Raw genomic sequence first — 14956 nt, forward strand, 5'->3', positions numbered from 1 at the left:
GATGTCCTTTATAGACAAGTGTCATTTAGATAGAGATGTCCTTTATAGACAAGTGTCATTTAGATAGAGATGTCCTTTATAGACAAGTGTCATTTAGATAGAGATGTCCTTTATAGACAGAGTGTTGTCATTAGATAGAGATGTCCTTTATAGACAAGTGTCATTTAGATAGAGATGTCCTTTATAGACAAGTGTGTCATTTAGATAGAGATGTCCTTTATAGACAAGTGTCATTTAGATAGAGATGTCCTTTATAGACAAGTGTATTTAGATGAGATGTCCTTTAAACGTTTAGACAAGTGTTATTTAGATAGAGATGTCCTTTATAGACAAAGTGTTATTTAGATAGAGATGTCCTTTATAGACAAGTGTCATTTAGATAGAGATGTCCTTTACAACAGGTTTAACAGTCCATGGTGTATTCATTATTTACTTAGCAAATCATTGAGCTCTAACTCAGCGAAAGTAACTACATTCTTACCAAATTAAAAAATATATACCTTATTGAATGCGCTTTATTCAATTTAAAATACTCGTCATTCATGACTGTTGACGATAGAATGGTATATAAATTGTTTTGCACGAAGAAGGTACATCAATCATATAAATCAATTCAAAACAATATATTTTTAAGATATTATGAATGTTTCAAAGAAGAACTATATGCATGATGTCAACAAAACTTTTATAGTAAAATAATGAAATATGTATAATGATATCAAACTACTTTCATTGAACTTTCTATTCATGAAAGATCAAACATCAATTGAAAAACAATAGAATTTATAATGTCCAAAACATACACAAGTAATAACTAATTGATAGTAGTTCGTGTGTTCCCTTATTGGGAAAAGCAAACTCAAACATTTGTTTTTAACATATTGCGCGTATAAGTTATTAATTGATTATGTTCGTGTAGACAAAATGCATATACAATAAATGATTTAGGTAATAAAATATACATGTGGTAAAAAAACTATAAATTGTGTTAACATAAATGATTTTACATAAATATCTGTTATCAAATATACCTTAGACGCGAACATCTTTATAATTACATTAGATTTCCTATACACATTTATTTCATTCTAACATGCAATAAAGTCATATATATTTTTAGCTTGCTGTAAAATACTAAATGAAAGCAATTCGTTTAATTAAAACTTAGGGTACGATTTATCATCACCTCGGTTAGATATACATGTGTTTCTCATTCTATAAAAGTAATATTTGAAATCTCTAAAAGCATGCATTTATAGTTCAAAGGGACATCTGTATCAAAATCGGATGTTCACTAAAACCAAGTCTTAGTGACACGTTGCTATTTCTACGGAGCTGACGACCAGCCTTCTACACTGTTCCCCAAGCAATTTATGTCTACCTACACTACCTTGAATGTCACTTAATAGAAAAAAATCGTCTATATTGTTAGACTTAAACTAGGAGTATTTACAAAATATATCCCAATTGGGTTTTTTTTCTCCCACCAAGTCCCTTGCTAAAAACCAAAGCCACCTACAGAGCTACGCTAGACAGGCCGTATATAATCAAAATGTTAACCAAAGATTTGATTTCGGTATGTTTATCTGACACAAAGTTTTCATCAATAACACAATCGCCTTCAGAGTGAACGAGGATAGGCCTTTGTAAGAAAAGGGATGTTTTCTACAGCTAGAAGCAACAAAATAGCTTGCAAAGACTTCTTACGAAGGCCACTTTCGATCATTTACTAAAGATGTGCAGGATACTAAATACTCGTCTTTCAATTATTTTTTTCTAGAGTAGAAGAATATATTTCTAATGTTACCAACATGTACATTAGCCATGACTGTTAAAGACAATATACATCACAGATCAAGGAAGGCCTTTTACCGGCTTTTAGACAATAAAATATAATAAGACCTGCACGCACCATATCTTAACGAAGGGTCAATAGAACTGATAAACATGCCTTTTACAATTATCAATTTATACCATATCTGTCAATGATATTAGAACAGCAAGGACGTCCTTTTAAGCCGCATGTAATGCGTCCATTAAATATCTTAATGACTCGATCGTAGCTGCCATGGACGTTATTAAAGCGAACAAAGACGCCATACAAAATCTGTGAGGACTTCCCCATATCTAATATATGTACTTACCAAACTGTCAATTACACGTACAGTATCAAGTAAATAAATTGGTCTGGGTAGTAACACTGTCTACAAAATAACTTGTCATGACGTTTTACGTTTTTATTACCAATATCTCTGCGACAGGGGACGATGATCTCTAATATACTGTCGTTATCAACATCATCTTATGTTGCGTTTCTTATCACGGATGTCCATAAAAGTGTTCAGGATGTCCACCATAGCAATCTACCAAAGTCGACACTTGTGGGCTGGGTTCATATAGCTCCCTGCAGGACAGTTGAACGTATCAGAAAACTCCTTCATATTCTGGAGAGTTCCAATTACCCTGGAAAGACGAATTGACAAAGATAACGTCAAATGACAGTAGTTCATGAGAGGTAACCAAATCATAAATATATCAGAAAAATATTAAACAATTACATAAACATCCTAAATGGTATAGTAATGTAATGTCAGTTTAATTTATTTCAAAAATCTAATTTTGTTCATTATGACCTTTCATTTGGCAACCATGGTAATTGTTGTATTCGTCATCCTTTAAAATCCATATATACCAATTGGCAGTTTAACGTTGGGACATTTCCCAAGACCCGTGCAGTGTGGCCTTATAAAAATAACAACAGAAATCAACCAAATAACCTATGTTCTTAGTACTATTGCCATCACATTTGTAATCATTAAAACCCCATTATTTAGCAATCTGCAACAAAATCGGGGAATTTTAACCAAAAAGAAATATCCGTTATGTTTCTATGGTAACGTTCTATGATACAAATATATGGCATGTCAAATAAATAGCATATATATGTGCATCAAATGACCATTTTGGAACACAATTTGATTCAATGACTAATGAGTTAATGAGCTATGGTCATTTTTCCAAACCATCTACATAGCAATCTACTTACTATGACCGACTTATTTTGAAAGAAAACAATCTTTCTTATCTTCATTCCTGTGTAATTTCGTCAAACTCCGTCCAAATATTTCAGAAGAATTTACTGGCGACAGAAAGACAGGTGCATTTCTGCATTCTTTAAAATCCCAAAGTTGTTGAAAGTATAATACCTGTATACAGTATTAGGTTTTTATTCATTTTCAATGGCCGTTTTGACCAGTTCCTACCTGAATCGTGGCGGACTGTGCGCTCCTGTCAATATATGATGAATAGCGTCCGCCTTCCTGTGATTGCTACAGCGAATCTATAACAAAGACAAAATTCTTGTTAATATATAGACATAAATGTCAGATATCCACCAATGAATTTTCCAATATTTTCATTATTAAAGTCATTTATATGGACTTTAACTTTTAGTGCTTTGAACACTTCAATTTGCATACATACATATAATTGTTCGTATTTGCAGTAAATATACATGTAAATTGTAAAAGCTAATACATCTCGGGGTAAATTATTTTTTATTTAAAACATTAAAAGAGACGTTACTCTAGGAAATTGTATAGTTCTTGGTTAAAAGTCAGACTAAACATGGCTTGAAGAATTTCGTATTGCAAGGGGCGTAACTCTAGAAAAAAACATAGTTTCGAGGCATCAGCAACAGTTTTTCACAAACCTTAGCATTGTATTATAATATATTCGTATTACAATGTTCAATAAACATGTCCGACTTTCAAACAATGGACCAACCAGCAGGAGGTCGATAGAATCGGTGCGCATGTTAAAATACAGTTACTTCTCATTAGTGCTGAATACAGCAAAATATATATGTGGTAGGTGTTTTCCGACAATGCAAATGATGGTAGCAGGATACATTCTAATAATAAATAATAACATTCGCGCGTTGATATATTAGCAAACTTTCAGGGAAAGTGAAATAAGCTGATAATTCCGCTTTTACAATACCTGAGCGAAGTTGACGAAGAATAGCTGACTATGTGTTAGGTTAAGGCTTGGTAGTGGAGTCTCTTCCTTCCCTCTTGATGCCACCCAGGCTCTGTAAGCCTATAATATTAGAAAACCTTTCTAACTTCTGTGTTAACATAGTTTCCTTTTTAGCTCGCCTATTCGAAGAATATGGGAACTAATGTTGTCACCCCGGCGTTGGCGTCGGCGTCAGCGTTGGCGTCCCATTTCACGTTAAAGTTTTTGAGCAAGTTTCTGTTTCGTCAATTGTTTAAGCTTAAGTCATCATAAATGTTTATGATTTTATTTTCCTAATGTGTATGGATGCTGAACGTGATAATACAACCAATTTGGGGCCCTTTAGGGGGTTTTTGAGTCTGTTAATTTGTCATATTTCCATGTTAAAGTTTTTGAGCAAGTTTCTATTTTGTCTATTGTTTAAGCTTAAGTCATCATAAATGTTTATGATTTTATTTTCCTAATGTGTATGGATGCTGAACGTGATAATACAACCAATTTGGGGCCCTTTAGGGTTTTTTTGAGTCTGTTAATTTGTCATATTTCCATGTTAAAGTTTTTGAGCAAGTTTCTATTTTGTCTATTGTTTAAGCTTAAGTCATCATAAATGTTTATGATTTTATTTTCCTAATGTGTATGGATGCTGAACGTGATAATACAACCAATTTGGGGCCCTTTAGGTTTTTTTTTGAGTCTGTTAATTTGTCATATTTCCATGTTTAAATAGTAAATACTTGAACATCAACTTCTTCTGAATAGGCGAGCTTTGCTGTTCTCCAACAGCTCTTGTTTCAAGTCGTTGTAACCGTGTATTTTATATTATGAAAATATTTAGACCATAAATATAAGTATGCTTTTTCTGTTGTTTGTAACCAAGAAAAGTAAGAAATCAATTGTAACTTTTAAATTATACGTAAATTTTAGCCTATTCATCTTGTTCATTTAGATGAATTATTTTATATAATGGTTATAAATAGTAGTTATAGTAAAAAAAAAAAGTTTCACTTAGTAAATTTGCCATGCAAGTTATGAGCCCGAATGTTTACTTTTGAAGATTTCAACGAACCTTAAAAGCCTGTTTCAGTCCACCGTTGTCGGCAATATTCTCGCCCAATGTCTGGAATCCGTCCATCTAAAGTGTAGGTTAACACATGGGTAATAAATACTGATAACAAGAATAAAAAATTATATGTGGCTTTCACAGATGATTTAGTTTCAAATTATGATGGCATTTAACTGCTAGATAATAACATTCCATATCATAGTTTAATTTCTCTAGACTCTAACAATAGCATAATAAATATTAAACAAACTTATTTTAAATAAACAGTTTGAAGTGTGACACGTTCTCCTTACCAATTTCCCGCCAGCCTCTGGGTAGGAGTATTTGTCATACTGCCTTACAAAACATTCTGATGTGTTGATGAATTTGTCGATGACCACATCTCCCCACCACTGGTTCAGGTTACCGTACTTGTCGTACTGTCGACCTAAGTATTAACGGCATACTATTCAGTCATTATCAAAGTGACAAAATCATCATGTAACCAAGAAACGTAAGAAATCAATTGTAACTTTTAAATTATACGTAAATTTTAGCCTATTCATCTTGTTCATTTAGATGAATTATTTTATATAATGGTTATAAATAGTAGTTATAGTAAAAAAAGTTTCACTTAGTAAATTTGCCATGCAAGTTATGAGCCCGAATGTTTACTTTTGAAGATTTCAACGAACCTTAAAAGCCTGTTTCAGTCCACCGTTGTCGGCAATATTCTCGCCCAATGTCTGGAATCCGTCCATCTAAAGTGTAGGTTAACACATGGGTAATAAATACTGATAACAAGAATAAAAAATAATCTGTGGCTTTCACAGATGATTTAGTTTCAAATTATGATGGCATTTAACTGCTAGATAATAACATTCCATATCATAGTTTAATTTCTCTAGACTCTAACAATAGCATACTAAATATTAAATAAACTTATATTAAATGTACAGTTTGAAATGTGACACGTTCTCCTTACCAATTTCCCGCCAGCCTCTGGATAGGAGTATTTGTCATACTGCCTTACAAAACATTCTGATGTGTTGATGAATTTGTCGATGACCACATCTCCCCACCACTGGTTCAGGTTACCGTACTTGTCGTACTGTCGACCTATGTATTAACGGCATACTATTCAGTCATTATCAAAGTGACAAAATATCATCAATTACATAGCGATGATTAGGGTTATAATTAATAAAATGACAGGGATCTTAAATAATTTACAAATTTAATTACGGTATAATAATAATCAAAAACGTTCGGATGTAAAGTAAAAAAAATGTAATAATATGTTTGATGGACGGAGTTAAAGTTGGTGCGACATATATTTTCTTTCATTAGTTTGTTTGTTTGTTTATTTAAACGTCCTATTACCAGCCAGGGTCATGTAAGGACGGCCTCCCATGTATGCGTTGTGTAGCGTGTGTGAAGTGCGAGGTGCGTGTCTTGGGAGACTGTGGTATGTTCATGTTGTGTCTTCTCGTATAGTGGAACTGTTGCCCTTTTCAAAGTGCTATATCACTGAAACATGCCGCCGAAAACACCAAGCAACACATCCCACTCGGTCGGATTACACTGACAACGGGCGAACAAGTCGTCCTACTCCCTGTATGCTGAGCGCTAAGCTGGAGCAGAAACTACCACTGTTATAGACTTTGATGTGTTTCGGCCAGGGGACAGAACCAAAACACTTCCTCGCAGGAGCGAACGCTCAACTCAAGGCCAAAAGTGAGGCGGTGCCAAGGGAGGCATTAAGAAAGATAAAGTCAGTTAGGAAGAAGAGAAAAGATAAGATCCTAAATTTAGTCGCCTTTTACGATCATGCAATAGGGGTAGTAGGTACAATATAACGCCCTAACTGCAGGGCGATATTTTCTTTCAAGCTAAATGCTTATGTAAATAATAAATAGTCTTCACAATAAGAAATACACTTATACAAATAATTGTCGGTGAAATCGATATACTAACTTTAGAAAACTTTATTTGGGGTCAAATTATGAATATCTATTCTGATCACTTTGGTTGTAGCTATCGCTGCTGTCTATCAAACCTTTTTTACTATTATTATTACTATTATTTGGGAGTACAATGATATGCATCATTTTTACCTCGATCGTCAAACCCGTGTGTAATCTCGTGACCAATTAAACTGCCTATCCCTCCATAGTTAAGTGACCTGTAAAATATTTGTTTTAAAAATATGAATGTCAGTGAATCATGAAGAATATATATCAATGTTAATTAACAAACATGGATAAGTGAAAGTCATGTCAAATATACAAGGATATATCGAAATGTGTTTTGAAAGATCCTTCTGTCTCCCGATGTAATGAATCCAATATATTTAATCTTTGAGATTATCGAGAGACAAACTTTCTCTGAGTCATATTTTAGACGAAAATGCTTAAATCAGATTGTTTGAAACCCTGTGAAATAAAATTAACTTCCTTATTTATTAGCTCTATCTTCTGTTACTCTAGTATTACGAATTACGCATTATCGTACACAATGCTTTGTGTTATTTCCCGACTTACCTTGGGTGGTCTTTGTGATAATACGGTGGTTGAAGAATACCTGCTGGAAACACTAGAAGAAAAAATGAAATATGCTTATTACTTTCTTTAATTTTTACTAGAAATATTCTTCACTTAAAATTTTCAATTATGTTGATAACAAACCGACATTTATGTTTACAAACATTGTATTTTTAAAGATCCTCCACCGCCGACAGAGCATGAATGGTATTCTATTCTCATCATTTGAACAATAATTGTTGTTAAACATGTACATATATGTCTAATTAACACAAAAAAATAATATAAATAATTTATTTTGCCTTTGTTGCATGGGAAATCAGTACTTAATTCCATATAGGATATAGTGCCACGGAATTTTTTCGGGATGCAATTAATTATTATTATTTTTTATATTTTTAGCTTAAAATAAAATTAGAAGTTCAAACATTTCAATGTTGGTAATGGTGTAAAGTTGGTAGCTTTTGTAACTGAAGAAAAATACTTAGATATTATCTAATCGTCTGCTCTTCTTTTTGATAGTGAAATAATATGATTTGTCAGCGATGGAGCATCTTTAATTGCGTGTATTTGAACACATTTTGATACGAAATTATATGTTACACCATGTGATAGTTGTGTATTTTATATTAAACACATTGTTTTAGTACTGTATACACTATTGTACTTACTGATTCTGTTGTATGGTGAACTGTAATAGGCGTTCACAGTGGCAGGGGAGGTAGTCCATCTGCAAAAATGTTTAATTGATGCATTAATCCATTAATACATAATATCTTGTTCTAAAAATGGTTATAGCTTTTTCCACAAGATATCCTATTTTGCACCATGTATATACAGTTTATGACATAAGTAATACACATAGAAACTGTCCTTAAGATTAAATTGCACAACCTCCAGCAAAATTAAATTCCCAACAATAAGCATAAAAATGCAAAAAAATAATTAAAGGCCCACTACCTTCTAAAATGGCTTTTAATTTTTAAAATGAGAATGAAAAGCGAAGTTGATATTTTTTTGTAGAGTTGCAAAATTTATTAGCTTAACGTTAATACTACATTTATCATCACCTTCTGAACAATTTAATTTCGAATAAATTAAATGCTAATTTTCATAACGCGAGCAGTATAATGTTCCAACCATTGTCCTAATCCCCGCGCCTTAGTTTAATATCACGGCAGAACAGCAAAATGAATCTTCACTGTAACATACAGTCTGTAGACGCAGAAAGAAACTTTTTGTTCGGTGTTGTAACCACACCTTAGGTCATATTAATAAATTTTCTTGTGTAATTGTTGTTTTCAGATACTTTTATTTATTTGTTGTTTCGGAAAAGTAGAGTGCATTTCAAATTGTGCATATTATTGAAATGTGATTGCGTTCCACTAATATAGTTATTTATAGAATCTTATCTCACTAAGCAAAGCAATAGGGTATAAAATTGTTATGATAGTTATGAATTTATGAATAATGCAAAGCAGAAGAATCTAGGAAAGATGCGATGATTCTTTATTTTTTCGTATCGCTTCATTTTAACGATTAAACGTTAATGCCTATAACTTCGTATGATGTTACAAATAAGCATTGAATTGTTTGTTAGTGTTATTAAAAATCAGCATACATGTTTTTATTAACAGGCTGTCGAAGTTTGGTGAAATCCCTCGATACCCAAAGGTTCAGTAACTTCATGATGTTTCCAAAGTAATTGTGCTCATCCATTGAATGCTAAAATAACAATGTGTGAGAACACTTTAAGAATACTACAGTCGCGTACAATATAAAACACACCCAAAACCTCATTTCTATATGAGAAATTCGAATGCTTGCGATTAATTTTATCTTAATATCTGGTATAAGGTATTCATGAAAAAAAGCGATTTCGATTCATTAAAAGTTTGTCAGTATATTTAATTACAACCTAACGTAGGATGGATAATCAAAGTTACTTTGATGTATACAATGAAACTACAAAGAAAAGTACAAAGTGATTTCGTGGACAATTAAATAAACTAATATATATACATATGTCTAATATATACATTTTGATAACCGTGATCAAGTGCTGTATCGTTCAAAATAAAATCGTCGTATCCAATTTTCCTTTGAATGTAATCGACCTGCAATGTAGAAAAAATACATTTAAAAACTCTAATTCTGGGCGTCATATAGAAAGCAACACGGATTTGTTAGCTGCTATAAATATAAGAAACCACTTGGTTATGACGAATATGTGTCATGTATAATCGTGAAAGGAGACCTCCTTGTCTTTTATATATTATCACATTGAGCTTACGCGCATAGCCTGGAACTATATTTGTCTTTTTTATACATGTTACTGTTGATATTAATTATTTTCAAAATTAATTATGACGTTATTTAGGCAATGGTACTAATTATGATTCCTATTCTATCGATAATCTCTATATCTAATATTAACCTTTTCCTTGGCTAGTGACTTCGTATCTTCGTCCATCCATGTCAATTCCTCTAATAACTCCCCGAACGCTTTCTCTATCCCATCTATCATACTATTCATCTGATGAAAGAGATAAGAATACTTAAACAAAGACATAATATTCAATACATATTTTGTCGTTTTGCGTTTTACAAATTACGGGATTACCTCCCTGATAGGTATAGATGATATTCTAAGATGACGTTAGACTCATAAACACATGGCGTAATAATAAAGAAATTGTCAACAAAGTGTGTGACTCTTAAATATGTAAAAGCAGTATAACACAATACAAACGGTTTCAGAATTTAACATAAAAGGTAATTCAATTATATGTACTCTACTACTCAAGCATTAACACACAAGCGAGTATTTATGCAAAACTTAAAATCAAACTATACATTTCCTCTTTCCACATAGCTTTCCATTCAACACAACAAATCGTAGATACAATGCATTGTAGTGCATACCAACTACTGTTATAAATATATATACTTACGTCGATTTTAGCGTCTTCCTCGAACTTTTCCCCCACATATAACCGCCCAACAGCGCTGCCGAAGTAGCTATTGACAAAAGAGGTGCATTTCTGCCATCGTGGACGACTACCTACCCTGCCCGTTAGTACCTGGAAATCGGGGTTTGACATATACTTATTAGGATTTTCAATCAATGATATAACTTTTGATGAAGAATGATTTTAATTTCTACGACATCAATTTTGATTAATTTGAAGGTTCAAACGTAACAGAAATAACAATGTTGTTCTGGTTTCTCCTCTCGACTCGACTAGATACAACTCATAGTCTTCTCATGTTTTGTTTTTGGTTTTCTTTTTTTTTCTTACACTAAAGAGAATGAATATTATTCGAATTGATATTACAAAATATATTGAAATATGCAAGAATTCTATGTAGGGATTATATAGATTGGACTTAGGTAGAGTTGACAAACAATTTAAATATCAATATTTAGTATACACACCTTGTTATATTCCGTCAACAAGTTTTCGAACCTTGATGGTAAATTTGCTATTCTGTTTTGCATGATACTCCATATAACATAATTGGCAATTGTTCTGAAACAACATATCGAATGAGTAAGCTGGAATATAGTTTTAGTGGATATCGAAGCTTTAGAATATGTATTATGATGTTAATGTTTATTTCATTAGAACACAATTCTATCTTTGTCTTTTTAATAATCATTATAATTTAAGCAGCCAAACAGAAGGGCCAGTACAAATTATTCACTTTCTTCATTTCCAAGTAAGAAAACACAAAAGTGTAGCGTAGCAGGAATTTGGCGAAATTTTAGCATTGTTAAGTACATGTAACCAGTTTTGTTCACATATCCTTTCATCCAAAACAGCAACAAAATGGTCAGTTAAACATACCTTTTTGAGAATTTCTCAAGAGTTACAAAAAGTTTATCAAAATATCTTGGTTCTTCGATTACGATAGGCTCGTCATCCTCGATTTGCATATTGATTCTTTCCATTCCAAACACCTGATTGATATATTCCTTCCATACGAACTTAAACTGAAACAAAAATCAAATTTTAATTTTGTTATCTCCCTGTGATCTACCATTTCAACATTCCAAACAAACATGAAAAAAACCCTCATGATTCAAACATTAAATCGATAGCATAATGGTATTTATTAAGAAGTTAAAAACTAGTAACACCTGTAACGTATCCTAATCGTATCCATATCGATCCAATTTAAACTTAGTGCAAAAGTGACTTTGAAAAAATTAGCATAATGTTTAAAGATGCTCCACCGCTGACAAATGGTATTTTTTCACCATAAAAAACAGGAGCAGACGATTTAGTATTTTTCTTCAGTTACAAAAGTTACTTACTTTACACCATTAACCACCATTGAAAAGTTTGAGCTTCTAATTTTACTTCAAGTTAAAAATAAGAAAAATAATTAATTGCATCCCGAAAAAAATCCGTGACACTACATCCTATATGGGATGAAGTACTGATTACGCATCCACCAAAGGCGAAATAAATTATTTTATATTATTTTTTATGTTAATTAGGCATATATATACACAATTAAACACCAATTATCGTTCAAATGATTTATATCATTTATGCTCTGTCGGCGGTGGAGCATCTTTAAGTGAAGTATTCGTACGTAATATCTGATGCAAAAAAAATAAAAATGAATTATCGCTAAAACGTTTCGTTTACACAATTAAAAGTAATCAGAAATGACTACCCCTAAAATATTGATATCCATGGTATATGAAAACATTTGTCATGCTAAATGGGGGCAATTTTTGTCACGGGAAAATATAAAGATTGTACGTCTGATTTCCTTGTGGAATTGTGCTAATGACCAGACATGTTTCCATCATAACCATTTGGGATCTGTAGTATGTTAGCTTAATGCTTTGATCATTACTGTATGTCTGTGCATTCTTTTTCCCGGATTCGCACCAGATGTACTGCATTGGCATGATACCATATCATCGAACACTTTTGGATTTGTTAACGTGGCAGTTTCCATGTACGAATCACAACATAATGGATCACAAACAAATTTAATACAGTTTCAACATAATTTCAATTAATTAATTAATTAATTAATTAATTTTCAACCAAATAAGGAACAGTTATTGATGTTTTCAATATACAGAACATTCCTACGAAAAATAATTATTTAATTTTCAACCCATTTTTTTCTTCAATTAAGAGAAAATTCCTGTGAAAAATGACAAATCACATATACGCTATCATAGAACAAAGAAGTACGTTTCAGGGAACGATTCAGTTCGGCTGGTACGGCGTGTATAATTACAGAAACAGCAGATCCGAACCAGTACAACTAGTACGAATCCATTATTGGATGCATGCTAAGATATTGGAAACTTACCTTTGTCGGTTCCGGGAAAAATGTGGCCAGTTCTCCTACTGTATACTTGTTGTACAAATCCTCACTATTCTGACGCATATTAGACGGAATTGTTATCTAGGAATCAATGGAGTTTGACAATAAGATTTATTTCAATGAAAAAAAATGTATATTGAAATTTGTTATTTGTTATACTCAAAGCTTTAGTCATCAATGAATACATTCACAATAATGTCACCAAATCAGTATCGTTAAACATTAGAACAATCTTTAGAACAATCTTGGTTTGCTTATTGGCAGCTAATATCATTCTGAGATTTGACAAACTAAACTTGTTGATTTAAAAAAAATGTTTATTCATCGTGCCATGTATTATGACACATGACTTAAATGTCTGTTGATTTCATAGTTTTACATTTGAATAAAGCACATCTTAAATCTTAGCATTTAGTTAGGATAGGGATACAACCGTTCAGATAGTCACTAACAATGCCATACCTAAGCAGACTTACATTAGCTAAAGCGATTTCAAACTCAATCTGATCGTTTATATCCGCGTTGATAGTATCGGGATCGGCACCGAATTCGAGCAGAACTGATTTAACCAAGTTTTTATACGCCAACAGCTTCTCGTCATTTCGGCCTCTCAGGTAGAACATCCGTCCAGGCATATTTAACCCTGGCTGGTCCGCCTGTATAATACATGTAAAAACAGATTCCTTAGTTAATCTATGAGTCCATTTCTTATTTGTTATTTAATTTTCAAGGAATTACCAAAACAACAAATGTATTGATGTTATTTCTCACCTCACTTTGTAGGCAAATGGTAAGTTATTCCCAGGTTTTTTATATGATCACTTTAACAAAGGTAAATCTTAGCCCAACCTGCTTTTGTTAGAGAAAGAAAAATGGTGTCCATGCCCGTGTAATAATCGAGGAAAGACGAACATATGTTTATTGTAGAGTGTTGGATTTAAACTCCTCACTCATTGAGGTACAGGCAATACCATTCTGATCTTTTATGTTTGGTTTGGTATATTATTTTTGCGTCATAATAAAAGCGAGGGACATTTAAAGGACGGACTCCCGTGTAAGCAGGGTTTTGCGTGTGTAAAATGCGAGGTGTGTTATGGATGATTGCAGTATATCAGTGTTGTGTTTCCTGAGCGTTGTGGACGCAATCAACTACAAGTAAAAATACACACGAACACTTCTTATAAGTGGTAATAAAATAGGAATGTATTCATCATCAATTTACACGATTGAAAAAGTAACAAAACAAAACGGGTCTACACGAGAAAAGACTAAACTTACAAATATCATCCTGGCACTTGAGTTTTTAGAGTCCACAGAAACGTAGAACCCTATTAAAGGGTTGTTATAATAGATCATTAACTTGCTCAACAGTAGACTAAGATCAAAGTCGTCCTCGACCCACCGACCACCTGGCTGATCACCCAGGGCTGGCCAGCCTCCGAACGAGTCCAACAACTCTGTAGCTGCTGACAGGTTCCGTTCCTCAATGTTAGCTGAAGTGGAGATATTATACATTTATATTATTTCAGACCTTAAATACAATTTAATACATATCTATACATATCAGTATTGAGTTCAAACTTACTTTATTTAGTCAAAGACAATAGCTTGTGATATAACAGATGAAAGGATTACGAGCTTATGTGTATCAGATTTTACATCGAAACAATACATTAAATATTAACGAAAATGTTACGTTTAAAAACCCTACAAGGCACATTTTCAAATGATTCAAAGACTAAAACGGATTATTATAAATGTTCAGAGGTGATTGAGTTAAGTTGATAGTAACTTACTCATGTTAATGCAGGACCTATACATCTTCTTTGCATATTGTACCGCCTTTGGTTCGTTAGGCTTTGATTCTCCCTCTAGCAAATCTGAAATATTGAAAACATATAACATTGTATATGGCGCATTTTCCAAACTTCGATAGGTAGGAGGCCCATGAAACTTAAGTCCAAAAAAAACTTCTCATACGAACTCATTG

At 32.7% G+C, this 14956-nt stretch overlaps 1 protein-coding gene across 1 annotated transcript in view; it reads right to left on the bottom strand.

Annotated features, from left to right (window-relative positions):
• Positions 1–671: 671 nt before the first annotated feature.
• Positions 672–14956, bottom strand: part of LOC138321824 (membrane metallo-endopeptidase-like 1) — a 31048-nt gene continuing 16763 nt past the window's right edge. Inside the window, exons 5-22 of the mRNA XM_069265813.1 lie at positions 14763–14846; positions 14245–14459; positions 13443–13622; positions 12952–13047; positions 11457–11602; positions 11045–11138; positions 10560–10688; positions 10043–10141; positions 9645–9722; positions 9227–9330; positions 8277–8335; positions 7606–7657; positions 7180–7247; positions 6048–6181; positions 5758–5823; positions 4003–4101; positions 3264–3340; positions 672–2463 (exon numbers count right to left, since the gene is read on the bottom strand). Coding sequence (XP_069121914.1) covers positions 2364–2463; positions 3264–3340; positions 4003–4101; positions 5758–5823; positions 6048–6181; positions 7180–7247; positions 7606–7657; positions 8277–8335; positions 9227–9330; positions 9645–9722; positions 10043–10141; positions 10560–10688; positions 11045–11138; positions 11457–11602; positions 12952–13047; positions 13443–13622; positions 14245–14459; positions 14763–14846 — 1880 coding nt within the window. The 3' untranslated portion in view covers positions 672–2363. The remainder of the gene's footprint in view (positions 2464–3263; positions 3341–4002; positions 4102–5757; positions 5824–6047; positions 6182–7179; positions 7248–7605; positions 7658–8276; positions 8336–9226; positions 9331–9644; positions 9723–10042; positions 10142–10559; positions 10689–11044; positions 11139–11456; positions 11603–12951; positions 13048–13442; positions 13623–14244; positions 14460–14762; positions 14847–14956) is intronic.

Source organism: Argopecten irradians, chromosome 1, assembly GCF_041381155.1.
Source record: "Argopecten irradians isolate NY chromosome 1, Ai_NY, whole genome shotgun sequence".
Lineage (NCBI taxonomy): Eukaryota > Metazoa > Mollusca > Bivalvia > Pectinida > Pectinidae > Argopecten > Argopecten irradians.